The 26,023-nt window shown below is 35.3% G+C and overlaps 1 protein-coding gene across 3 annotated transcripts; it reads left to right on the plus strand.

Moving 5' to 3' along the window:
* The first annotated feature begins 221 nt into the window (after window positions 1-221).
* On the plus strand, window positions 222-25,581 carry LOC138691445 (zinc finger protein ZFP2-like). Of its 3 annotated transcripts, none has more exons than XM_069813372.1 (5): window positions 222-376; window positions 13,812-13,909; window positions 16,922-17,035; window positions 19,576-19,658; window positions 22,504-25,581. In XM_069813372.1, the coding sequence occupies exons 2-5, from the start codon at window positions 13,817-13,819 to the stop codon at window positions 23,744-23,746; spliced, it is 1,533 nt and encodes a 510-aa protein (XP_069669473.1). In that variant the 5' UTR covers window positions 222-376; window positions 13,812-13,816; the 3' UTR covers window positions 23,747-25,581. The 3 variants fall into 3 exon arrangements, with proteins under 3 accessions (XP_069669473.1, XP_069669475.1, XP_069669474.1); XM_069813374.1 differs by lacking the exon at window positions 22,504-25,581 and adding an exon at window positions 20,505-21,081; XM_069813373.1 differs by having other exon boundaries at window positions 223-376; window positions 16,925-17,035.
* Window positions 25,582-26,023: the final 442 nt, after the last annotated feature.

The raw sequence follows: 26,023 nt of genomic DNA on the forward strand, positions 1-26,023 counted from the left end.
AAATAAACAAAAGCATGTCCATCTTAGTATTAGAGATTTTATAAATCCCCTTTCATTTAATAATAATAATAATAATAATAATAATAATAATAATAATAATAATAATGTTATATTATTATTATTATTATTATTATTATTATTATTATTATTATTATCATCATCATAATCGATCTGGTTACGTTTTGGTCAACGAGTTAGATACTAATTCGTTGATTTTGGTATACTTTTCGTTCGGTTACCGTGATCACGGGTCACTTGATCGTAGTGAAAGCTGTTCAACGAGTATTGCCATCGTATGTTCTGTCATTCTGAACGGAGAAGACTAAAGAGAAATTGTATAAAGTCTGGTTCATTTTCATATTAGTACGTCATAGAGGTAAGTCTTTGTCTATTAATATTGTCAGTTTTGCCTTCGGTGTAGTTCTTGTGGGAAGGTTACGAAATTATGGTTCGAGTTATTCACAATTGAAGGGTTAGGGAAAAGAAATGTCGATGTCCATAATAAGCTGTTCCGAGAAAATGACGTTTTAACGCGTTGACATTGACTGTTCCTTCCCCACAGTACACATCTTGAAATCTGTTTTACAAGGACTACGTGATTATTAGCGCGTAGGGGCCGTGACTCGACAGGCTCGTAGTACCTCTGAAGAACAACAGTGTACTACTTAACTAAAAAATGTCTAAAGGTGAAGATACGACTTCCTCCCCCCCCCCCCGACTCTTCAGTTTTGTTTTACAATGCATGATATTGTATGAGGTGGATGTAGGCTGTTATTTGTAGGTTATATCTTATACTACTTAACGTTACTTGCAGAAATGGGTTAAACTAGCGCTGAGGTAGGTCCCTTCAACTGTCTTACCAGTCATACCAACATAACTTGTAACATTACGAATGTTTCACGCTAGTTTAGGCTACATTCAAGCTATGCCTCGCATAGGCGAATCTGTGACAGGTTAGGTAAGTTGAGATGAGGTTTAGCTGGCTTTTGTTATGCCTTGCATATACAATATGTGCAAGATTTTTAAAGCCTTGAAATTTTTGTTTAATAATATCAGTACTGACTACTGTAATGGTGGACGTGGAAACGAAGTTACTATGAAGCTATGTGTTTAATTATTATATGTTGTGCTTCACTATTTTTCAGTGATTATTGAATCCATTCAAGTTTTGCGTTCTTCACATTTCATCTTATCGTTTTATATCCCTATATTCCTTTCCTTTACTAGACACCGCATCGTTTACACTCGCATTACTTCGCACCTTTCATTTCGCAAGTAATTTACTACATTTTCGAACAGTTTCCTTTTCTTCAAATATTTCCCCGTAACTTTTCAAATCCATCTCTGCAAAGAATCCCTTACAAATTAGACTATTTGCAGTTCCCAATTCACTTGAACTACCTACTTCAACTTTAGTTTCCTCTCAGATTCTTTTCAATAAGACAAAATACCCAAAGATTGCTTAGTTTTTCTATGTCGAAATTTACATGTGCTCTCATAACAATTGAAAGCTGCTTTTAAATTGTCCACAATTAGTAGACACTTTCCTATTTTATATATTACGATGTACCGAAGTACATAAGATATTTCCATGCAGAAATTCTGCGTCATCATATGATGAAGAATGGGCGGAACGGAGAAAAATTCTTTCTGGCACTGGGATTTGAACCCGGGTTTTTAGCTCTATATGCTGACACTCTATCCACTAAGCCACACTGGATTCCCATCACTTAGTGATTTAAGACGACGCCTATTCCGTCTGATCAGACCGCTTAGTCACTTGTAATGAGTGCACCTCTGCACATTGATGTGCTGGACCAGAGCTTTCTTTAGTTACAAGCCGGGGCATGGGTAGGTTTGGCAACGCAGAGTGGAGGCGGGAGATTTTAGAGTGATATTGTGTTTGCTCATTGCTTTCGTTATACGTAACGCGCATTTTTTCAATATTACTTCATGCACAAAGGCAAGATGTAAATTATTACGGGTTCGAAAATAGTGTTTTATTGCAATCAATTAGCTATACTTCAGAATACAGCGTAAGTAGACTACTTACATACGAAGGCTGCCACTTAAAATAATTAAAAAAAAAACATGTTTTTATTGATAGTACGAAGGTAAATAAATAAATAAAAAAGATATTCCTTGCACCGAAAATAATAAAATCAATAATGCAATAAAGACGTAAGTTCCTACGCAGTATTCTTAAGTTCCATTCAGTTAACAAATTTGTGGCTAGCAAATTGACAATGTTTTGCGACTTAATGGTGTTTCATCTGTGAAAGGTTTAGGATATATTTTAATATTATCTTATGTGATTATCTATCGTGTTTTTCTACAAATATTTCAGATGCCTAGAAAGTGCTGTGTGCCTATGTGTCGTAGCAACTACACTTATAATTAAAAAAATAAAAAATAAAAACATACTTGTTTTTTTATTGATGATACAATGGAAAATAAATAAATACTTAAAGAAATGTTACTTGTACCAAAAATAAATAAAATAATGACGTACTTTCGCAATACCCTATTCCAATCAATTAACCATTATGTGGCTAGTAAATTGACAATGTTTTGCCGCTTAATGTTGTTTCACCTCTGACATGAAAGGTGCATTTTAATTTCATGTGATTATGTCGTGCTTTTCTATAAATATTTCAGATGTCCAGGAAGCCAGTTCTAGTTTGAACCTGGCCAGTCACCATAACAATACTGTTATCCTAAATTATTTGTTATAAACTTTTTAAAATATAATTTTAAATAAATATAACTACAGAAAACAAGCTAAGAATGGAATTATGCAAATAGGCCTAAAATAAAATGTAAACAGAAGAAACTATTGACATTCCTATTATAATAAAAGTATGAGGATGTAAATACAGTTAAGCCAAGTAAAACAATCTATGAAAAAATGAAAACACATCCCTTCAACATAATACGTAACAAAACGCGGTGAATGTAGAATATCCAACGCCCACTGAACGAATATTTCACTTTTATCACTGCCAATGTTGCGCTATAATTGTATATGCAAGGTAGGCTATAACAAAAACCTAAACTAACCAAACCTAACCTGTCAAAGAAGCAACAAGTTATACTAAATATGTGTAAAATTGGCCTATGTCTCTATAGTGGGCGGGGCATAAGTAACATTGACCAAACCAACAAAGTGATTGTATGCATCTACAAATTATAGATAGTTTTGACGTATAGCAGGCATTCCGAATCTTCAACAAAACTGCAACATTTATGGGATCACAAAACAGCTGTTTACAATGAACTTGAAAATGAACGGCGTAACTTTATTGATATAGCAGGCGAGACCCAACAATTTGGCTAGAATTCTGATACACACAAACCACAAATAAGAATATAAAAATGTGGTTATACAATATTTAATAGAATAGTCAATTACTTTGTCATCCATAACCGTAAAAATTCCCAAAGACTGCAACCATTTTATTTTCATTTATTGTCTTGTTTTTTATCACCAACACGCATTTAGTTTATAATAAAAAAAAAAAAGGTAAAGGTATCCCCGTAACATGCCATGAAGGCACTTGGGGGGCATGGAGGTAGAGCCCCATGCTTTCCATGACCTCGGCACTAGAATGAGGTGGTGTGGTCGGCACCACGCTCTGACCGCCTTTTACCCCCGGGAAAGACCCGGTACTCAATTTTATAGGAGGCTGAGTGAACCTCGGGGCCGTTCTGAAAGTTTGGTAACGAGAAAAAATCCTGTCACCACCTGGGATCGAACCCCGGACCTTCCTTTAGTTTATAATACATCAACAATTAACGTTTGGTACGACCGTAAACATAATTCCGTCGACACACACTTATATTGAACATTAATTTACATTGGAAATCGGCATTAGCACAAACACGTGTACTGTACGGTCAGCCTCCGGGTGACAGTTAATTACAGTGTTGCCGACGTATGGCCCCGGCTTGTAACTAAAGAAGGCTCTGGCTGGACACTGTGGCACTGTCACACATCTGTGACGCAGTGCATGAGGGTTGGCTACTACAGGGAACCTAAGAGGTGGAACTTAAACTGAGAGGATTCAATCCTGCATCGGAATGGAATTTGGCGTGACTTAGTGGATAGAGCGTCAGCACATAGAGCTGAAAACTCGAATTCGAATCCCGGTGCCGGAGATAATTTTTCTCCGTTCCACCAATCCATCATATGAAAACGCAGAATTTCTGCATGGAAATATCATATGTACTTCGGTACATCATAATATAGTATATGCGAAAATAATCACTTAGTGATTTAAGATGGTGCTTATTCCGTCAGATCCAGCCACTTCGTCATTCATAATGAGTGCACCTCTGCACATTGATGTGTTGGACATTGTGCCACTGTCACACATCTGTGACGCAGTGCATGAGGGTTGGCCATTAGAGGGAACCTAAGAGGTGGAATTTAAACTGAGAGGATTCAATCAGGCATTGGAATGGGATTCCAGTGTGGCTTAGTGGATAGAGCGTCAGCATGTAGAGCTGAAAACCCATGTTCAAATCCTTGTGCCGGAGAGAATTTTTCTCCGTTCCACCCCTCCATCATACTGCCCTATTTGATTAACTACACTTTGTTTGAAAATCAGTAAGTCTAGTCCCTAAGAAGCCCGATCATTTTGTTTTTACTTTAGAGATGAGAGGTGTAAAATGAAATCTAAAGTCGGGAATGAAATATCTATTTGTGGATTAAGAAGAATGAATGAAGATGCATCTACATGGTTAAATTTTCCATGCGCATATGCATGCAATCTGGGAAGAATATTGGAACAATCAAGTTTAAAACGCACGGTGAATTAAGATGCATGAAGATTTTGTGTCTACATGGTGCGCCGTTTTGTACGTCCTCTTCACTACGTATTGTATACATATTAATTAATATTAAATATCGATCTTGCATGCATCGCTTGAACGTATAAAGTTGAAACAAAAGTTGAATCATGTAGATGAACCTTAAGACTAATTTGAGTGAGTAACAAACTGTTTGCAGTCATAAGTAGTATATCTTTCTGGCGAAAACTCCACAAGTAAAAAATGAAACAAATTAGAGGATCACTTGAGTTGTAATTTAAAAGAATGAATAGGTACGAAATTCATGAATAGACCATAGAAACATTAAACTGAACTGTTTTTTTATTTTAAAATGATTATGTTTATTTTGGCTATAGGCATTAATAGAGGATAGAAACTGGGGACAGTGTTAAGAGTGTGGAAAAAATGTAACTGGTATAAGAAAATGCCCTACTTCTGCATTCCATCTTGTGTTAAAACTACTTATTTTTATTTTTTTTATGTTTTGACTATTAGTAGAGGCAATGGAAGAAATTGTTCGGATCTTTTTGAAACTTCTAGTGGATATTTTTGCTTTGGCCGTAGAATGATCTAGATTTTGCGTCCATGTGTTTATTTAGCAATAGAACTGCTGCTATTCTGAGTATGAGATTCTCTGAACCATTTTCTCAAGATAACCAGTGTGTTGTATCCACTGCTGCATAATTAAAAGGTAAGCATAAAAAGAAATATGTTGAAATTTCGATATTGCTCTGCAGCACCTATGGGATTGACGTCGGATTTGTTTTGCGTTATTTCATGATGAAATGAAACAGATATACTATAACCAATAGCGGCTTGTAGGTATTGAATTCATAGGGGCTGCATACAAAAATATATTATAAACTATGCAACTTACCTTATTTAAAGATTAGTTCCTTGTAGGTTGCAGACTTTTTAATTACCATATTAAAATCAGATATGTCATTTAACATAGTCGTTTCAATGGACAACATAGCTGATGCGGTTACTCTCTCTTCTCTCATTATATTTCTAAGACAGGATTTTCTCAGATAGGCTAGAAGAAACTCCAAGAGCTTGACTGCGCCACTGATATTTCTGAATTCTTGTCTCTGATACAACACAGTGAGTTCCGTTTTGAGTTTGTCTTTATCAAACATCTGAAAAAGCTTCACACATACATTTAGGTCATTTTCAGGAAATAAGCTTCACAGCATTCAAATTTTTCTTGATACAGAAGAGAAGATATCAGATGATCTATGAACTGGAATCGGGTGTTAGCTTGTGTGATAATGAGGTCACATACTTCCTTGGCTGCCGCAACCTTTGTCTGAATCACTTCGACTTTACGATGTTTGCTAGGGTTTTCATTTTCACAGTTCTTGCAGCTCAACTGTACACTGTTCCGTATTGTGTGTATGGCATTAACAAAGCTTGATGTGCTGATTTGAACTGTAGAAACAACGAACTGGCGATGTTGTAATTGGTTGTGTAGTATATCTACATGAGGCATCAATAAAAGAAAGAAAACTGTGCCATAAATTAAATTCAGGACCTTCAAGAGTACACACCAGGACGCTTGCCTCATATATTGTGATATTGTTAGATGTTTCAGATTCCATTATGTTTTCAAAACATTCTAACAATGGCTCCTTCTTCTCATGAACAACATTCACTGTTCTTATTTTAAAATTCCATCTTGTTGTCCCAACTGATGGAATTCTCTTTGAAACACATGAATCTAATACAGACTGTCTATGTGGAGATTGAGAGAAGAAAGCAAGGATACTGGATAAATTAGCAAAAAATATGAGAACCTTTGTATTTTGTTTAGCGGCTCTTTCCATTATGAGAATCAACTAATGGGCATAACAATGCACGAAATATGTATATTTGTAACAGTCTCTAACTTTTGCTTGTACCACATTTAATACCCACTCATCACAGCTGCTCCATCGTAGTTCTGTCCAATAAGCTTAGCTTTATTTAGTTTTAAATTGTTTCTATCTGTGAAAGTATGCACTCTGACATTGCATTTGCGTCTTGTCCAGTTGGGTTAAAGAAATCCCAGAACCTCTCCACAGTTTTTCCTTCTTTGTTACAATACCGAACTACAATCACACAAGCTGAAGTTTTTCAGATATGTCTGTGGTCTCATCAGCAAGAACAGAGACAAATTCGGCTTCCTCAATCTCTGCTAAAATTTCCTGTCTGAATAAGTCCAATATACATTCCAGTAGCTCATTTTGAATACTTTTTGATAGGCCTTTAAATGGCGAAGAGCTTTCCAAATGGGACTTGAACATCGAATCTCTTTCAATTGTATAATTTACCATATTGAGTAATATTCCTTGATTGTCAGACTCCATCTTTTCATTATGCCTCGTAATGCTAACTTGTTGGTTCCACAAAACTTGATGCAGTCAATAATTCTAGACAACACTTCTGTTTTTTCTCATGCTGTTGTTATGGTGTTCAACGGCTCGTTTATGAGCAGAACTTAAATTCTCTTGAATATTCACTCTTTCCAACACAGCCAAGTTCAAGGTGTTAGTTATATACCGAATTTGCATGATTATTAATCTTTTCATTTAGTTTCCTAAGATCGGTTATGCCTTTCTGAGTTCAGCTAGAATCGCCACCTAACAAAAGACATGTAAAACAGATTAACGCATTTTTAATATCCTGTCAACCACACAAACTTCTTATACACATCACAATTAAATCTCCTCGTGTATTATTTTGTTGGCTTGTCGAACACTGTTTTATCTAGCACAGGTGTAGATCTTCCACGGCACTTAATTTCATATTTCTCCTGAATTGTTAAGATACCGGTACTGAACTGAATAGACTGTAAATATTATACAGAATTAAACATTTTTGCACTTGTTATACTAACAACATTAAAGAAAATGTATTTTTAAACTGCACATTACTGACAAAACGCTCAAAGAATCCGAGACGAGACTGGCAGCTGCAGGGAAGAAACTGGCTTCACACACAGTCCTTGGCTCTGGCTTTGCTCTAGCAGCACCAGGGGAGGAAGTGACTTCACTAACAATTGCGTGCATGTCGATGAGAGCAAATTTTTTAAAAAATTCGAGCAGCAAAATAGAGACTGTTTAATAAATATATTTCACAACATAAAACCAGACAATGAGCCAAAAATGCCTGGGAGTGCTCCAGCAAGTTTTTCCAAGGCCGGGAAATAGTGACAGGTTTGGTTTATTCAGGCTTTGATATGCTTTGAATACATGGTGAATCGTAAGTAATGTCAATTTCAGGGGGTTAAAATCCATGGCGCTACAGCCCTGAAGGGCCAAGACCGACCAGCCAGCTGCTGGCCTCACGTCCACATGCCGAAACAGAGGTGGACGATCATCCAACCAGGATGGAGGTATTGTGTGGTTAGCGCGATGATCCCCACAGCCATTATAGCTGGTTTGCGAAACCGGATTTTCGCTACCTATCGTAGCTCCCCAAGTGCATCACGATGCTGGGTGGGCACAGGTCTCATACACTGGCCGAAATTTTATGAGAAAATTTCTTCCCCCATGAGGACTGGAACCAGCGCGCATTCCGTAACGCGAGGCCTACGTGAGATGTCTTAGACCGCGATGCCACGGCGCGGGACATTTCAGGGGGTTATTCCTTGAAATATTTTAAACAAAAAACTTTAATGCAAATTTGCTTCCTTTTCGAGAAACAAATTGTTTTATATGAAACATTTCATAGCGTGTTTTGGGAAAGCCATTGATTTTCCTGAATATTATCAATTATTTTAAGAGAGCAGTGTACTCTGGTGATAAATGATTGAAAGAATTTTAGTTTTGTCCTTTAAATGTGCAGAAATTTGATGCGAACAAAATGTAATTTTTCGTCCTGCAAAGGAATTTTTTTTTACAAACGACCGTATAAAAGGTTAGGACTTGTGTCAGTCTTGTTCTCACTACCTCCACGCAAAACGCATAAATAAAGTTATTAAATTCACATTTTATGCATGAAGTCGAGGATAAGTTCTTAGACGTTTTGTGAAAATAGTGAGAGCAAGAGTGGCACAAGTGTAAAATTTTGCTACTGTCGTTTGCACGAGAAGTAAATGTTTCCATAGTTTCTAACACACGAAAAATTGATGAGTTTCAGAACGATATATATTTTTTTCAAAACATTTACCGTTAGTTGTAGTTACGACTGTCTTTTTATACTTTTCACTACGAACTGCATATAGAAATAATACTCTCGGAACAGCAAGACTGACTATGCTCACAATTAGTGACCATACCATACCGAGCCATGTGAAACAAAAGACCAGCGATATGTCGCAAATAAAATTCGTGACTATATTTTTAAGAGTTGACTGCGGTAGTCAAGTGCAAAGTTTAACTAGTATTATGGCAAGTTTTTAATTGCACTGAAAGTAAATACACGCCTTGAAAGAAGTAACATGTTATCACAACGAAATGAAGGAGAAGTATAGTGTAATGGAGGGAATATCGTGTTGATCGGTAGAAACAAGTTTGGGAAATAAAAAATCTTACAAGAGAGGGATATTCACTTTTCATTTTTTACACAAAGCGTCCGTCATTGATCTATGTCCTTATTAAACTCTATCTCAAACATTGACAGCCAGTGTTCTTGTAACTAATCTATGTCCTCATCAAACCTTTCTAACCATATCACTGACAGTGCGTATAATAATAATAATAATAATAATAATAATAATAATAATAATAATAATAATAATGATAATAAATTTGTATCAACAAAAGCTGCCCTAAATAAGGGTTCATAGATCGGCCTACTAATCCATTTACAGTGAACAATGATTAACAACAATTATGTATGTGGCAATTTGAAAGAAAAATAAGCATTAAGATAAATGATGAGAAAACATAGGAAATCATTTACAATAAAAGCTTCTTGGATACAAATGATTGCTAATTATAGCTAAAGATGATTTTAACACATGAGATCCTATGGCATCAATCATTGGATCGGAAATTTTAAATTGTTTAAGTTGATCTGAAACTTATCTCATCTAACTCCACCTAATCCTATTGAGTAAGGTTGAGGAGGAAGTGGGAAGGAAAGAGAAAGAAACCAAATTCTTCCTGGTATGTAGGCTATGACCAGGTAAATATCATGCCCATATGTTGGCGACGTTGTGTACTTGGTTAGCATCACAACAGCACAGCTAAAAGTTTCCACACCTAATCTTTAGTTTAGCGATACCTCCTTGTCTTTCACATTCCAACCAACTATTGTGAAATTTTCGATATACCTGCAAAATGCTTTCAGTTGGAAAGGAATGTTCTATAAGGCAACATTTAAGTATGTTAGAGACAAAGTAAATAAACCACTGCTTAAAATAAATAATACATTAGATTCTTAAGAAGAGGGCAAAATATTATATGCAGTCATAAATCAGGAATAACTAATCAGGCAATGGAAATATTCATTGAAAAAAAAAAAAAAAAACTAGTTCGTAGAAATTTTCGTAAAAGTTTTACTGCGGAATAAAGGGGAACTTTTATTTAGTTCAGTTACATGATTTTTAAAGAAATTATCGATTGAAAGTTGATTAAAAATTGCGAAATTTTCATCACAAAGGAACAAATTTGTTATATTATTACATCTCTTTTTAGTTACTCTAAAAATCCCTTATCTCAATTCTGTCCATATAGTTGTAGGAACAAATATTTCTGTTCATAAATAACTTTCTCTTTCTACGTAATTATTATTTTCTCGAAGACATATAAGGGAGATTTTCACATGTTACATTGTACTTAAGCTTGCCAAATTCAATTTTTTCATTAAAGATGTCTTCATAGAAGCGATAATATTTTCAGTAGGTACCGTATAATTGTTGTTTCTTACCAATAAGTCTCAGAAACACCGATCAAAATATGATTGGCAATCAAGGAGGGTTTGATTGACCATCAGTTCTATTTCTGTTGCAGAAAGAACAATCAGTGTTTGATCGGAGATCAGTCTTCCATCAGATTTGATCAACAGATTTTTGCTGGTTAAGTCACTGATCATCGATCAAGTAGGCTATTTATGTTGTTCTGTTCATAATGCAGTTACTGTAATGTATATAGTAAATAGTTACATCGTAACAATATTGTTTTCGACATAATGGATTCTTCTGATGAAGAAATTTTAGAATGAAAAAAATATTATTAAGAAGAAGGCGTTTTCGTGATAGACATGAATTGATTTAGGTTAAGTAAGGATTCGTGTGTTTTGTTATTTTCAAAAATTGAAACAAATATATGCAGACAGACAAATCGAAACCTTCCACTTTCTCCAATGAACCAAGTTCTAATAATGCTGAGATTTTATGCTGTTGTAATTTTTCAGGCGGTCTTGGGTTATCCTGTTAGGGTCCACAAATCAACTATTTGCCGAGTAGTTAGGAATGTTACGTATGAAATTGCTTTGTTATGGCAGGGTCTCATAAATCCCCAAACTTCAAACAGGGAACGATTTGAAATCCAGAGAGAATTTTCAGCCATGTCAGGATTTTCAAGAGTAGCCTAATATTGGTTGTATAGACTGCTCACATCCCCGTCCAATCACCTGATTGAAATGATGCCGAACTTTATCGAAGTAGAAAAGGTTTATTTTCTGTGAATATACAGGCAATATGTAGTCTACACCATCACTGCAATTCTGGAATGTTGTAGCCCGTTGGCAGGGTTCTACACATGACAACACAATACTGTATTTTTAATGAGTGGGTTACGAGCTCCATTTGTAAACAGAGAGATGGGAAATGGAATTATTTTGGGTTATGGAGGTTATGCATATTCCAATTTCTTGTCGACTCTCCTAGCAAATCCCACAACAGAAGCCCCCTCACGTTTTTTTTTTTTTTTTTTTTTGGGTTTCATTTTTTTTCACTATATTGTAGTCTATATACAAATAGAATCCGCCTGTTTCCTTTCTACAAAAAGCAACAAAACAGCAAAACATTCACTTGAACATTCACTTGTTTTCCTAGTCACCGCCCACTTGATGCATTCGTTTCCCTACTTTTAAAGAGCATCAAATTGGCTGTGGTTGCTAAATAGCGCTGTTGTCAAATGTATTTCTTTCTCAAATCAGCAATTAGTAAATTGAGACAAGTTGATTGGAGATTCACGTTTGTGCAACGCAAAGAACAATCAAATAAATCAGACATCAACTGATTGGCGATCAGGGACTGATTTGATTTGCGTTTCTGCAACCGGGCCTCAATATATTCATAAGGTCAGATAAACTCCAAATTTATAAGATTATATTTTTAATCATATACTGTTGTGGGGCAAAAACTAATTGAGAGATTCCAGTCTCTGATCGGATCACAAACCCTGTTAGAACTGATATTTAACCCTTGTGGTGAATTTCGGTGAAGTCCGGAAGAATAGAGTATGTCAAATGGACAGTTAGAATAAGAAATGAAGCTGTGTTGCAAAGAGTGGGTGAAGAAAGAATGATGCTGAAACTGATCAGGAAGAGAAAAAGAAATTGGTTGGGCTACTGGCTTGGAAGAAACTGCTTACTGAAAGATGCACTGGAAGGAATGGTAAATGGGAGAAGAGTTCGGGGCAGAAGAAGATATCAGATCATTTGATAGACGACATTAAGATACTCGTATATGGATCATATGCAGAGACTAAGAGGAAGGTAGAAAATAAGAAAGACTGGAGAACGCTAGGTTTGCAGTGAAAGACCTACCCTTGGGCAGAACATTATGTACAGTAAGTATGTATGTATGTATGTATGTATGTATGTATGTACTACATTTGAACTCATATGCCCAGGTACATTAACTGTAGGTGCATCAACCCGATGAACGGAACCAGGCGTGTTTATACATTTTGAATATAGGCCTACCACTGCATGAGACAAAAATTTGAGATAATATGCAGTTTGGTTTTAGATGTAGTCTAGTAGCCAATAATATTATATATTTATACAACATTAGCGTCGTAATAAAAACAATTTGGACTAACGACCATGATTTTATAAAATATAGCTTTTAAGTGTACCCTAGGTACGGTATATCTGTTGTGTGAAACATAAGTAGCAATTTACGTAAAGATTAATTGTTGTCCTACAGAATACATCTGTTATGGTAACAATGATTATTAGAGGAGAAAAATTCGCTCCGACGCCGGGAATCGAAACCTGGTCCTTGGTTCTACGTACCAAGTGCTCTAACCACTGAGCTACGCCGAAGTTCAATCCACAGCATCAGATCGAATCCCTCTCCTGTAGTGTTTTTCCCTTTGTGGCCTGATCCAAGTTACTTACTGTGGAATCCCGGCCACCAAGTCACTCAGTTGAGTGCTCCTTGTATAATGGCAGTTGACTTAAATGTCAACATATATGTGAACTTGGAGTTAGGCCACAAAGGGAAAAAACACTAGAGGAAAGGGATTCGATCCGATGCTGTGGATTGAACTTCGGCGTAGCTCAGTGATTAGAGCACTTGGTACGTAGAACCAAGGACTAGGGGTCGAACCCCGGCGTCGGAGCGAATTTTTCTCCTCTAATAATCATAAGTAACAATGTTTGGGCTTCGTAGTAGCTCATAGTGAAATCACTGTTGTGGTAATATCAGAGTTATCTTCTATTACTGTCACTGTTACGCAAGCCAAGACATGCCAATATTGTGACTAATTTCTGTACATGTGTATTACAATGTTTGTGTAATACAAGGGCGAAAGGAAATGATACCATCAGATTTTGTCTCTTTCCGAATGATTCACTCATTTCTATGTGGACTTCACTTATACAATGTTATGCATCTTTTTTTTTTATGGAAATAACGATAAGGGTAGAAATAGACAAAATTTGTAGTCTATTATTGCATTTTACAATTACGATTACAAGTCACACTTAATTTATGTATAGTCTAATAATGAACTCTTCTGTATTACACATGACTAATATTGAAGGTAAAGAGGTCACATGTGCAGCAAACTGATTATTTTCTGACGCTTTTTCAGTTATAATGGATATTATCAAGATGGAAGCCGAGGTCGATCCTCTGGCAATACAGCCATATGATGACGTTGTTAAAGAAGAGGAAAATCCTTCACCAGATGTGAGACTTTTTCTTTTATCCTCTTCTACTGCCTCATTCATATATAATTTTTTTTTATTACCAGTATTAATTTTGTTGCGTTCGTTACAATGTTGAGTGACCGCAGTGAAGTTTTGTTATTCATCTGACTAAACATTCATTTCGGAATATCTATTATAGGCTATGTCTTTCTCGTGTTAAATATTACTGTGCCTGGTTAACATGTTTCGGTCTGTTATTGATCTTCTTCAGAACTGGTTGTTGCTGGTCTTGGCGCCTATTGTTTTGTTTCCTGTGGGGGTGTGTTTGTGTAGTGTAATGTGGAGTCAAAGAGTGTGTGTGTGTTCTGAAATTGAGTTTTGTGTTGAGAATTTCATTTGGATGTGTTTTTATGTGTCCCTTTATTTCGTATTCTAGTGTGTTTAGTTTCTGGCTTTTTGGTTGGATGTGTAGAATTTCCATGTCTGTGTTGATTTCTCTGTAGGTGTGGTTAGCATTTGTGATGTGTTCCGCATATGTGGAAGTGTTTTCTACACATCTAACCAAAAAGCCAGAAACTAAACACACTAGAACAATAAGAAATATAGAGGCACACAATAACACATCCAAATGAAATTCTCAATACAAAACTAAAGTTCAGAACACACACACTCTTTGATTCCACATTTCACTACACAAACACACCCCCACAGGAAACAAAACAAAAGGTGCCAAGACCAGCAACAACCAGTTCTGAAAAAGGTCAATAACAGACCGAAACCTGTTAACCAGATACAGTAATATTTAACACGAGAAAGACATATAATACATATTCCGAAGTGATAAAGTGTTAAAAGTTGTGTAATCAAGATGTATAAACATTTATTATTTCTCTATATCTTCACATCTGTGTATATTATTAATTGCTATGGGAATATATAAACTCACTCTGCTACAATATTTGGTAGCTTTAATCTCCTCGTGCTCAGTATGGGAGATGTGTTTACAGAGTAAATATTTAGGATATTGCTCCAAGCTATGCACAGATACAGAAAACCAGACGTAACCTGATTACTGGGACATTATTTAACGATTTTATGCACTCTGGATTATTCCTAACATCATCAGGTATTGGTCGGGTATGTTTATCTACTTAAACCTTACAATAATTGCCGAATTGTGATATAAATAGAGCTAAGAGACAAACATGTTCCTATTCAAGCCTCGTAATATATACTTTCACATACCAAGTTATTCGGGGTTGATGTGATTGTACGTACTTGAAACATTGCATATTATACTGTAGAATATAGTATAAATTTTAAAATAATGAATATGAGATACTAGGTACAGTTTTATATAAAGATAGAGATACAAAGTGGGCTTGACAACCGTCAAGCAACCAACATTGGGTGCACCCTAACTCTGTGTTACTTAAATTGGATCGGTGTCTGGTAGAGTTCCCGAGTAGCTCAGTTGGTAGAGCATTGGTACGTTTAACAAGGTCCCGGGTTCAACGCTCGGCCCCGGAACAATTTTTCCTCGAAATTATTCAAATCAACTTCACACTTCAACGTCACTGTTCGTCAACAGTAAACCACAATTTAAGTCACACAGGGTTAGTGTGCACTCAGTGTTGGTTACTTGACGGTTGTCAGCCCACTTTGAGATCTGTGGATATAGAGGGAAAAATTGGATCGCTGTCTGGTAGAGTTCCCGGGTAGCTCAGTTGGTAGAGCGTTAGTACGTTTAACCATAGGTCCCGGGTTCGATTCCCGGCCCAGGAACAATTTTTCCTCAAAATTATTCAAGGTTTCGCAATGATTTGGAATTATTTATAAATTAGTGCATACCTGAAAGCTTGATTTGCATAATATACGTCACTGTTCGTCAACAGAAAACCACAATTTAAGTCACACAGGGTTAGTGTGCACTCTATGTTGGTTGCTTGACGGTTGTCAGCCTACTTTGAGGTCTGTGGATATAGAGGGAAAAATTGGATCGGTGTCTGGTAGAGTTCCCGGGTAGCTCAGTTGGTAGAGCGTTAGTACGTTTAACCATAGGTCCCGGGTTCGATTCCCGGCCCAGGAACAATTTTTCCTCAAAATTATTCAAGGTTTCGCAATGATTTGGAATTATTTATAAATAAGTGCATATTTTGCTGCTTTAAATTTGTGGTTTAAGGTGCAAGCTTTTTGTTCATTAATTCCAATATTAGCTCTTTTTAATTGCCATATCTAATATTCTATACCACTTTCAAACTTCTTTTTATCCCTTGTAACATTCAGTAATATCTAAATTACACTTTTACATATACTGTACATTACCATATTTTATTATTTACTCAGTTTTTCCCATACATTTTTTTTCTCTTATGTTCATTTACTGTTCCAATGTTCAAATGTTTGTAATATTTCCTTGCTATCACTTATTCAATTCACTTAACACTTTTGCTCTATTGCTCTTGTGGTTCTCTATTCCTATTTGTTCTCACTTTCACTTTCTCACTACTCCACTTACCCAAATCTTTCTCCCACTATCACAAACACTCAATATTCCTATTTCACTATTTCTCACTCACTGTAACTACTTTTCCTTCTTTTCTTCTCATTTGATTATTCTCTTCATCTCCCCCTTATAATGTAAGTAATCACTTTTCGATCTTTTTTCAGTTCCACTTAGGTACACTTCTTGATCACATCCCCACATTTTCCAATTGCATTTAATATCTTTAAAATTTTAATTTTAAGATTTTTAGCTATCACTGGTTGTGGCCTCTCAGCCTTATTTATAGACCTCTGTCTTTCTTCCTATTTATGTCTTCTTTCCTTTCAATGATATCTATACTTTATTATATTAGAGTGTTATGCACATGCAACTGCTTTTGCTGGTATTCTGCTGTAGACTGATTGAATCATACGTAATTTCTGTTACTCATTGTCAAAAAGAATAGCAGGCAATTTTCAGCTAGTAGACACAATGCTAACAGCTGCAAGATATTAAATCTTCCAATAAAATATAACAAATTATAATTATTTTTATCTGTGTATTCAGCAGGCAGGGACAACAAAGGAGAGCAAGGACTCCAGCTCTTCCTTCAAATGGGAAGTCAAAATTGAGGAAAGTGCACTTCCAAATACCCTTTCTGGCATAAAGTGTGAACCAGAGGTGAGTGATATTTTTTTAGTTGTTCTGTTTTTAACTTTCTCGACATTAAGCTCATATTCCCTTTTATTCCTAACATCCTTATAAAGCTTAATGGTGAATAACAGGATTGAGCCTTCAAGATTATTAACAGTATTTGTTTCTCATTTTGATATGATGCAGCAATATATTGACTTTCTGTTCTAGAGAATTTTCGTCAATTACCAACACTTTAGATGAAGTGGTTGTTGATGTATTGTTATTTACTCTGATTATTTGAGGCAGTATTGATAGTTCTTAACCTTATATAGAAAAAAGTTGCTATATCTTAAAACGGATTTAAATTTATTCATCATAAAATTCTTTCATCTAGCCTATACATACTAGGTCAGCTATTAAAAATAATTCTAAGCATTTAAAAGATAAAATTTTCTTGTTCCACGAGCCACTGTTCAACAGTGCTTCATTGATGAGAGCTTCTTTCTTTTCAATTATTGTTTCGGAAATATTAGATTGTCCTCGGGGAATAATCTTGCGAATATTGGGCATTGTCAATCAATTCATAGCCAATTTCATCGATCTTGTGTAATATACTCATCAGGGACTTGCGAGTGGGTGCATCGTTTTGCAAGAAGAGCACACTTTCCGAAATTTTACTACAATGAATTCGCAAATTATATTTCCCGAAGTGTAATTACTAATAAAGAACATGCTCCCATAACAATTGTATTGAACTAAGTAGTCTATCATTTCCTCACATTTATTCTGTCCTGTCGAAAAAAAAAATAAATAAATAAAATAATCTGATACATGTAAAATTCTAGCAGTTTTTTAAAGCTGAAATTTATTTGAGCAGGATGAACAAAATTTACAGTTTCCTTTCATTTTCTTTTTTTACAACTTCTTTTATCATCTTGTGGAATTTTTGCTGTAGGTGACTTTTGTAGGTGAGATGATCTTCTAGCATTTTTAAAATGATAATGGTGTATCATATATATTCCTTAAAGAAGTGGAACAAGGGATACCAAATTCAATGAGTGACAGTGTACGAATATGGAACACATGTTAGGAAAAATGTGGACAATGGGATAAAACAACTTTTGAACACTGAACAATGTGAATACGTACAGTCATAACTCGATATGTATATATATATATATTTTTTTACTTGATTAATTATATTACTATAAGATGGTTATTTTTGCATTGAGGACTTCTTCATTGATACTAGAAAAAACTATAGAGGGCAAAAGGGAAATTGTACTGTAATAGTTATTTAAGCAACAAGTGGATAATCTTGATGATTATGGAATGAGTGAATTTTCACTAGTGTCATAATAAGATTATCCACGAGTTGGATACAACACTTTATGGCATCACATTCATGAGAAGAGTTCAACCGGCACCGTGGATCGTGTCCTGGCAAAGCTCAGTTGGAAAGAGCCCTCAGTGCGCAGAGCTGAGAGGTCCCGGGTTCGATTCCCGGTGTCGGAACGAACTTTTCTCGATTTAAAGGTGACTTTATGCCATCTTGGCATTATAAAGTGTTGGAAATAAATTATGAAATAATTCGGCATACATAGCTGACATAAGTGTTGATATGTTCGTACTGATCATATCAATTAGTTGCACCTAGCATTGGCATTGAATAAAGAGAAATGGATAACCTTGTGAGTATTACAAACTCTTAGTTTCTCTGAACCATCAACTGTTTTATGTGATATTAAAAAAGTGATACAAAATTGTTAAAGATTGAAAAGAAATTATATATTACCTTGAGTCCTGCATTTCATTTATTGTTACTTGCCGCATAGAAGCGGTAAGCAAGATAGATGAATTGCATGCATCCCCACCCAACCGTTCCAGTATTACATTATAGCGAATATGTCATTCCTATTATTTGCACGCATAAGCTGATTAGATGTACTTAGCAACAACCTGTTTATAACGCTAGGATGGCATAAAAGGAATTTTTCTGTAGGTTATATTAACAATAATAAAGAATAGCATAATTCAATAGTAATAAATATTTACCATCTATTTACAACATTCAAAATTAGTGACTAACTTTTTTTTTAATTCTGTGGTCCATTTGAATCTTATGTTCTGGTGCAATAGACCTACTCTGATTGTGCTTGCGTCATACTGTGCTACTAATTTAAAAAAATGGGTGATTTTTTATTTCTTCATAGTAATTAAGTTACTTGACATTTTTGTCTCGTTTGAAGTAGGCAATATCTACAGAGATCTATTTAATTCATTCTCTTTAATTCCAATATCAGCTTCAGTCTGCTCTGAAAGACAGTGCCAGTATGTGAGCTTCATGTACGTGTTTTAAAAAAAATAAAAGAGAATAAAATTGTAATTCATATTCTTTGCACAATTAACCATATACTTAGTTATTGGCATTATGTAAGTTCTGCTAGATATTAAAATTCGTTAGTTTAAAACAGTGAACATTAATTTGAATGGCTCTGAGCTCTAGACTCTGCTGCCATTGTTCTTCTCTATTATATGTATATATATATATATATATATATATATATATATTTTTTAATTTTCAGGAAGAGGCATTTGGCATGGTTAGAGTAAAACAGGAGAATAAGCTGGAAGTAGTGACAGATGAATCTGAAATCTTACCTGATAGGTGAGTGTGCTGAGCATGTCCATAAGTCATAAAGAAGAAATATGTGTTCTCTTTTGCAGTTGTTAAACACAGTCGCACGGATAGCTGTGCTAATGTTTGTGATGGAAGAAAGATATAAAGAACTAATTACTGTATTGTGGAGTACATAGGGTTGCCAACCCTCCCGTATTTGCCCCTAATTTTTAACAGTCTTCCAGCTACCATATTATTCTTTTCCTTGAGCACTTTTCTGCCTTTACATAATGTAAAAATTTTTATTCTAAACATTTGATTTTGCCGTGAATGATGATTGTTTATATATGATGAATTATGTTGTTCAAGAGATGCATTGAAATTTTCAGTCTTTATACAGTAGAATGAAATGCTTGCCGGAAATGTGTTTTAATGCTCACCTGTCTAAAATCAAACCGTGTTAATGTTATAAATTTGGAAATACCGACTAGTTTTGTTCTAAGCATATTAAGTAGTAATGCCCATACAAAGAGAGTCTTTCATCTCATGAACAATAATTGGACAGATGTTCGAAACATGAGCACGTCAAATTCAATCAAATAAGAGCTGAAAACTGCAGTCGACTTCAACTATTACGCAAGACAAAAATCTATCTCAAATTACTCTTAATTTTTAAACCTAGCTGCCGAAATATTGAATAAAGTTTTTTAGTAACTGAGCCGAATAATTTCTCTATTTTCTATGTGAAATTTTGTCGATGCCTTAGTCTCTTGTATTTTCTTCAAAAATAGTTGGCAACTCTAGAAGTACATAACACTTGAAACCAATAAACTTTGCAACTGCGTTCTGCAGTTGGCGAATAAAATATTAGGAGTTGGCTTTGTCTTTTTCTAGGAAGCAAGTGTATGTTATCATTTACACACCCCATCTGGAAGGTCAGGTAACAAAAGTGAAAACCGGAAGGAGACAGAGAATGAAGGCACTGACATGGACCACCCCTGATTGAAACACGTTATAAAGCCTTATTCAAATTTATAGTTTTCCCTTAAAACTTTAATTTTGTTGCATGCCCTTTTCCTTTATCTTAGTAAAATTCCAGGAAGTTGCCTTCTCTCTCCGACATTTGCAGGGCAGTTATTGAAAAAAGGTAACTATTTTTAAAAAGTTGTGATGCGAGTAGGGTGAATAATATTTAAATGCAGTTTTCTTTCAGTTTTGTCATTTTTTCATTATTTTAAGAGCATTTTATTCATTATTTTAAGTAAATTTTTAGGTCATCAACATCCGCCCCCTAATCATAAATCACCTAACCATATACTACTGGAGTCGGATTAGTTGTGTAGCAGTTAATATTTTTCTTACATCTGAATGTTCCTGAACATTTCCATTATCACTGCATTGACTGGTACCCTAAGTTGAAGCAATGAATTTTACATCGTGGTTTCATGGTCTCTGCAGCTCATCTCTTGAACTCTACCACAACATGTCAGTGACTATCGGACGTTGTCTAGTTTAAAAATTAAACAATTCAGATTCTTTAAATTATAAGGCCTTTTCCCTGCGATAGTTTTGTAATATATATATATATGTATAGGTATGTATATATATATATATATATATATATATATTTCTTTTCCTTCCTTTCCCCCTTTTTATTCTCTTGATCACTGGATGAATTTATTATCGTACCCTCTTTATTGTGAATTTTATTTATTTCTCGTATTTTTTTCTTCTTTTTTTTATTTTATTACATTGCATTTGCTGTATTCTTCCATATGCTTTCCTTATTAATTATTAGTACTAACTGAGTTGCTTTTATTATATTCCAATCTTTAGACCTGTAGTTTACTTTCTTTTTTCTATTATTGTATTATTTTCATGTTGTTAGTGTCGATTTTGTTATGCTATTGTTTTTTAATATGTTAGTATTGTTTTCTTTAACTTTTTGTTAAATTTTCACTACTTGTATACTTTGTGACCTGGTAGAGTGTAGGAGAAGGTCCGGTGGCATTAACTCTGGCAGTATAAATAAATAAATAATAATAATAATAATAATAATTATTATTATTATTATTATTATTATTATTATTATTATTATTATTATTATGTCTCTACTTGAATATGAATATTTGTTATGCCATGTTTCGTCTCTATGAATTTCATGGAAGTACGTATCAGTTGAGGTTATTTATTTAAAACAAGAAAGTCCGTAATAAATGATGTCTGGAAATTGAGGCTCAACAATATGTTCGGCATTGACAATATAATTTAGATGACAACCGAGAGGAGTACATTTTTTCACCCATTGACTGGTTTTTCAAAATATTGCGTCATTTATTCAGTGTCGCCATCTAGAAGGAAAATACTTGACGTGTATTCTATTATTTCGCAGAATGACATTCTTGGTGTACCATAGGAAATACTTTACACCACATGATTGTGATGCCGATATGATAACACGTATTTCGTGGGGAAACTTTCCATCTATTACAAGTCTTTCTCTACCCCAAATGCAACGTGGAGCCAGCAGGATTCTACCAGAGTTTAGCAGTGTGCAAACCTTTGTTCTAGGCCTTCGGCTAACTGAGCACCATGATTTTAACAAAGAGCATTTACTAATCCACGGTTTTCATCTGCATTTTGTTTACAGTAATAAATGTAATTTACAATGCCTACTTGACATTTTGATGTTCAGAAAATTATCTTCTTAATACAGCCTCTCTAATTACTTCCCAGTGTCCGAATTTTACTTTACTCTGCAAATCTTATGTCTAATAACAAACATGACCGATATGTCAAGTAACCCATGCAAAACTAATATATTTCAGCATTTTACAACTATGCCCTTTTTACGATGTTCGTAACTTTCACAAATGGGATGTTTTCATTACAGCACTGGTGGGAATGATATGCTACAGGTGGCGTGGACAAGACCTGGAAATTTTCTCTCTCAGAATTCTGTTGGAGGAAGTAGAATTGTATCTCATTTTTACAATAGAAGTATGAACAATTTGGAAACACAGCCCGACATTCACACGAACGAAACTTCCTTTAAGTGTATTATTTGTGGCCTGTTTCTACAGGATCTTCAAAGTCACAGAATGCATTTGCGCATCCACAGATCTGAAAAGGGATTCACATGCGATACCTGTGGAAAATGTTTTATACAATATGGACATCTCAAAACCCACTTACGGACACATTCTGGCGAAAGGCCATTTAAATGCGATATATGTGGGAAATGTTTTGTAGATTCTTCTGCTTTCAGAGTTCATGGACGCACACATTCTGGCGAGAAACCTTACAAATGTGACGTTTGTGGGAAATGTTTTGTAAGCTCTGGTCAACTTAGAGTACATTCACGTACTCATTCTGGAGAAAAGCCATTCAAATGCAATGTTTGTGGAAAATGTTTTGCACATTCGGGTTACCTCACAGTCCATGCTCGTACGCATTCTGGCGAGAAACCTTATAAATGCGACATTTGTAGCAAATGTTTTGTAAGCTCAGGTGACTTGTCATTGCATTTACGTGCACACACTGGTCAGAAACCGTTCAAATGTGAAATTTGTGGGAAATGTTTTGTATGCTCGATTCGTCTCACAAGACACGGTCGCACTCACGTTTCCAAAAAATCATTCAGTTGCGAAGTTTGTGGGAAATGTTTTGCAGATGCAGCTACGTTGAGAGTTCATGCACGTATACATTCTGGCGAGAAACCTTACAAATGTGACGTTTGTCAAAAATGTTTCATAAGTTCTTGTGAACTTACTGTGCATTCACGTACGCATTCTGGCGAAAAGCCATTCAAGTGCGATATTTGTGGAAAATGCTTCACACAATCCGGTTATCTGACTGTACATTTACGCACGCATACTGGCGAGAGGCCTTACAAATGCGACGTTTGTGGAAAATGTTTTGTAAGTTCGTGCGAGCTGACATTACATTCACGTACGCATTCTGGAGAGAAACCATTCAAATGTGATACTTGTGGGAAATGTTTTGTATGCTCGAGTCGCCTCATAAGGCATCGTCGTATTCATGCTGCGAAGGAACCATTCAAGTGCGATGTTTGTGGGAAATGTTTTGTAAGCTTAGATCAACTCACAGTGCACGCATGTATATTCTCGTCCTAGAAGCCCTTCAAATGTAACATTATTGTCGTAGATGTTTTGTACAGTCATTTCATCTCTATGTATAAGCAGGTAAAACTTCTGTTGAAATTCCCTGTATATAATGCAAATTCATGACTCAAGAGCTCATAAATGGCCTATTTTGAATAACGAATTGCAGATTTTATATCTACATAGGCCTGAGCAGAGGTGAACTATCATCAAACTAGTGTTGTGGATCAAGGTAAATAATCCACTGGTCACAGAACGAATATTGCACTCTTCACAACCTCGACAAATTTCAACTTTTGCTGCACTGTATATATGGAATTATCATTGCATTAACACATTGATTCATTCACAAAAAACAAGCTTAATCAGCTAAATGTAATTATGAAGAATAGAGACAAAAGACGTTCGCCATCACGTTCCACTTCTTCTACTAGATGGTTGTCGACATGTACACGAAGAGAGGCAACATTTGCAAACGAAATGATACCAAACTTGGGGAATGTTACTGCAGGGGTATAGTATTATGTGACAGGTTAGGTTAGCTTAGATTTGGTGTGTATTATTATGTTATAGGTTATGTTAAGTTTGATTAGGTGTGTAGTATTATGTCAGAGGCGTTGGCGACACTGAATACACCATCACTATCAGGCAATATGGCCATCTTTTTCATTCGCGCACGACGAATTTGTATATATGTAAAGTCCCTATTTCTGGCGGGTTGGGTGGGCATATAGCTCTCCCAGTAATCACATCCAACTTCCACTACTCCATTCTCCAGTCCTACCCATTTTCAAGGTATTTGATCAATTTTCTCTATTCCTGGGACATAAGTAACCTTCGCCATATTGTGGTTACGTATGGTCAGCATTATGGTCCCATTCGCTGCAGTAGGTGTCCGAATTCGGATTTCGATACCTATCATTATTTCTCAAATTCATCACGATACTGACTGAGCACCAATCCTATAGACATTCATCTGCAAAGCCTGAATTGGTACATTATAACTGGTAAACTATTTGTTGATAAGAGAGTAATGAATACTGTGTTCACAGAATAAACAAATATGTGAAGTAAAATAACAGTGTTCATAATAAGTGTCCACATTTGTGGAGTAATGTTTAGCGCGTCTGCCCGCGAAAGCAGGTAGCCTGGGTTCTAATCCCGATCGGGGCAAGTTGAGGTTTTTTCCAGAGTTTTCCCTCAACCCATAATGAGCAAATGCTGAGTAACTATCTATCGGTGCTGGACTCTGGACTCATTTCACCTGCATTATCATTTTCATATAATTCAGACGCTAAATAACCAGAGATGTTGATACAGCGTCGCAAAATAACCCAATAATAATAATAATAATAATAATAATAATAATTCATGGTAAGTGGTTATTTTCTGAAATGCATGGTAACAATGTGTCCATTAGAAAACGTTTCAATTTACAGCAGAATTTGCCATGTGTTTTTCTAGTAGTTCTGTTGCATTAGGAAGAGTTCTTAAATCATATCACAGAAAATAATATATTGTCCCTAGGAAGATTTCAGTTGTAAGTGATAACAGTGATCTTGAATGTGAACTCAAATCTCTGCTGGTCTGAGTTTTGCGACCACATGAAATATGGTAAATATTATATGAGTTTTATTCAGTGAAATATTGTATAACTACAGTATTCTTGAAGAATGTCAAGCAGAAGCATCTTGTTACCAGAGAGTAATGTGAGTAGTATGCTTTTTTCCCATGTTTCAAATATCGTCATTCAAAAACGTTTGAATGCTGAATGTCATTGTGGATGTGAATAATAATTAGTACCGGTAGTATTCTTAACTGGGACTGAAATTTAATAGAATTTATATATATATATATATATATATATATATATATATATATATATATATTGTTTAGTCAACTGTCCAAAGACAGGTCTGAACCTCACAAGTTACTACGACGCACACTGGTTCAAAACACAAATTTAGCGGGACAAACTAATAACTTTTCAACTACCTAACAGATTTTTACTAACTTTTACACAGTAGTTACAGGTAGCATACATGTTTTGTATACAAACTCTCATTACGTTGGTATAAGTGGAACTACCCCTTGTAGGGGGGTGCAATTGGACAAAATTTGTAACTTTTCTCCTATCTAATGGATTTTTATGATATTTAACATAGTATTTACAAGTGGCATATATGTTATGTATACAAAGTCAGATTACGTTGGCGTAAGGGGAACTACCCCTTATAGGGGTGCAATTAGACAAAATTAGTATCTTTGCTCCTACATAACAGATTTTTA

This window comes from Periplaneta americana, chromosome 16 (genome assembly GCF_040183065.1).
Source record: "Periplaneta americana isolate PAMFEO1 chromosome 16, P.americana_PAMFEO1_priV1, whole genome shotgun sequence".
Lineage (NCBI taxonomy): Eukaryota > Metazoa > Arthropoda > Insecta > Blattodea > Blattidae > Periplaneta > Periplaneta americana.

Bases quoted from the DNA above. Each gene is read 5' to 3' on its own strand.
- LOC138691445 (XM_069813372.1), top strand. From the start codon at position 13,817: ATGGATATTATCAAGATGGAAGCCGAGGTCGATCCTCTGGCAATACAG. The intron at 13,910-16,921 runs GTGAGACTTTTT...CTGTGTATTCAG, and splicing joins AGGAAAATCCTTCACCAGAT to CAGGCAGGGACAACAAAGGA. The intron at 17,036-19,575 runs GTGAGTGATATT...TTTAATTTTCAG, and splicing joins GCATAAAGTGTGAACCAGAG to GAAGAGGCATTTGGCATGGT.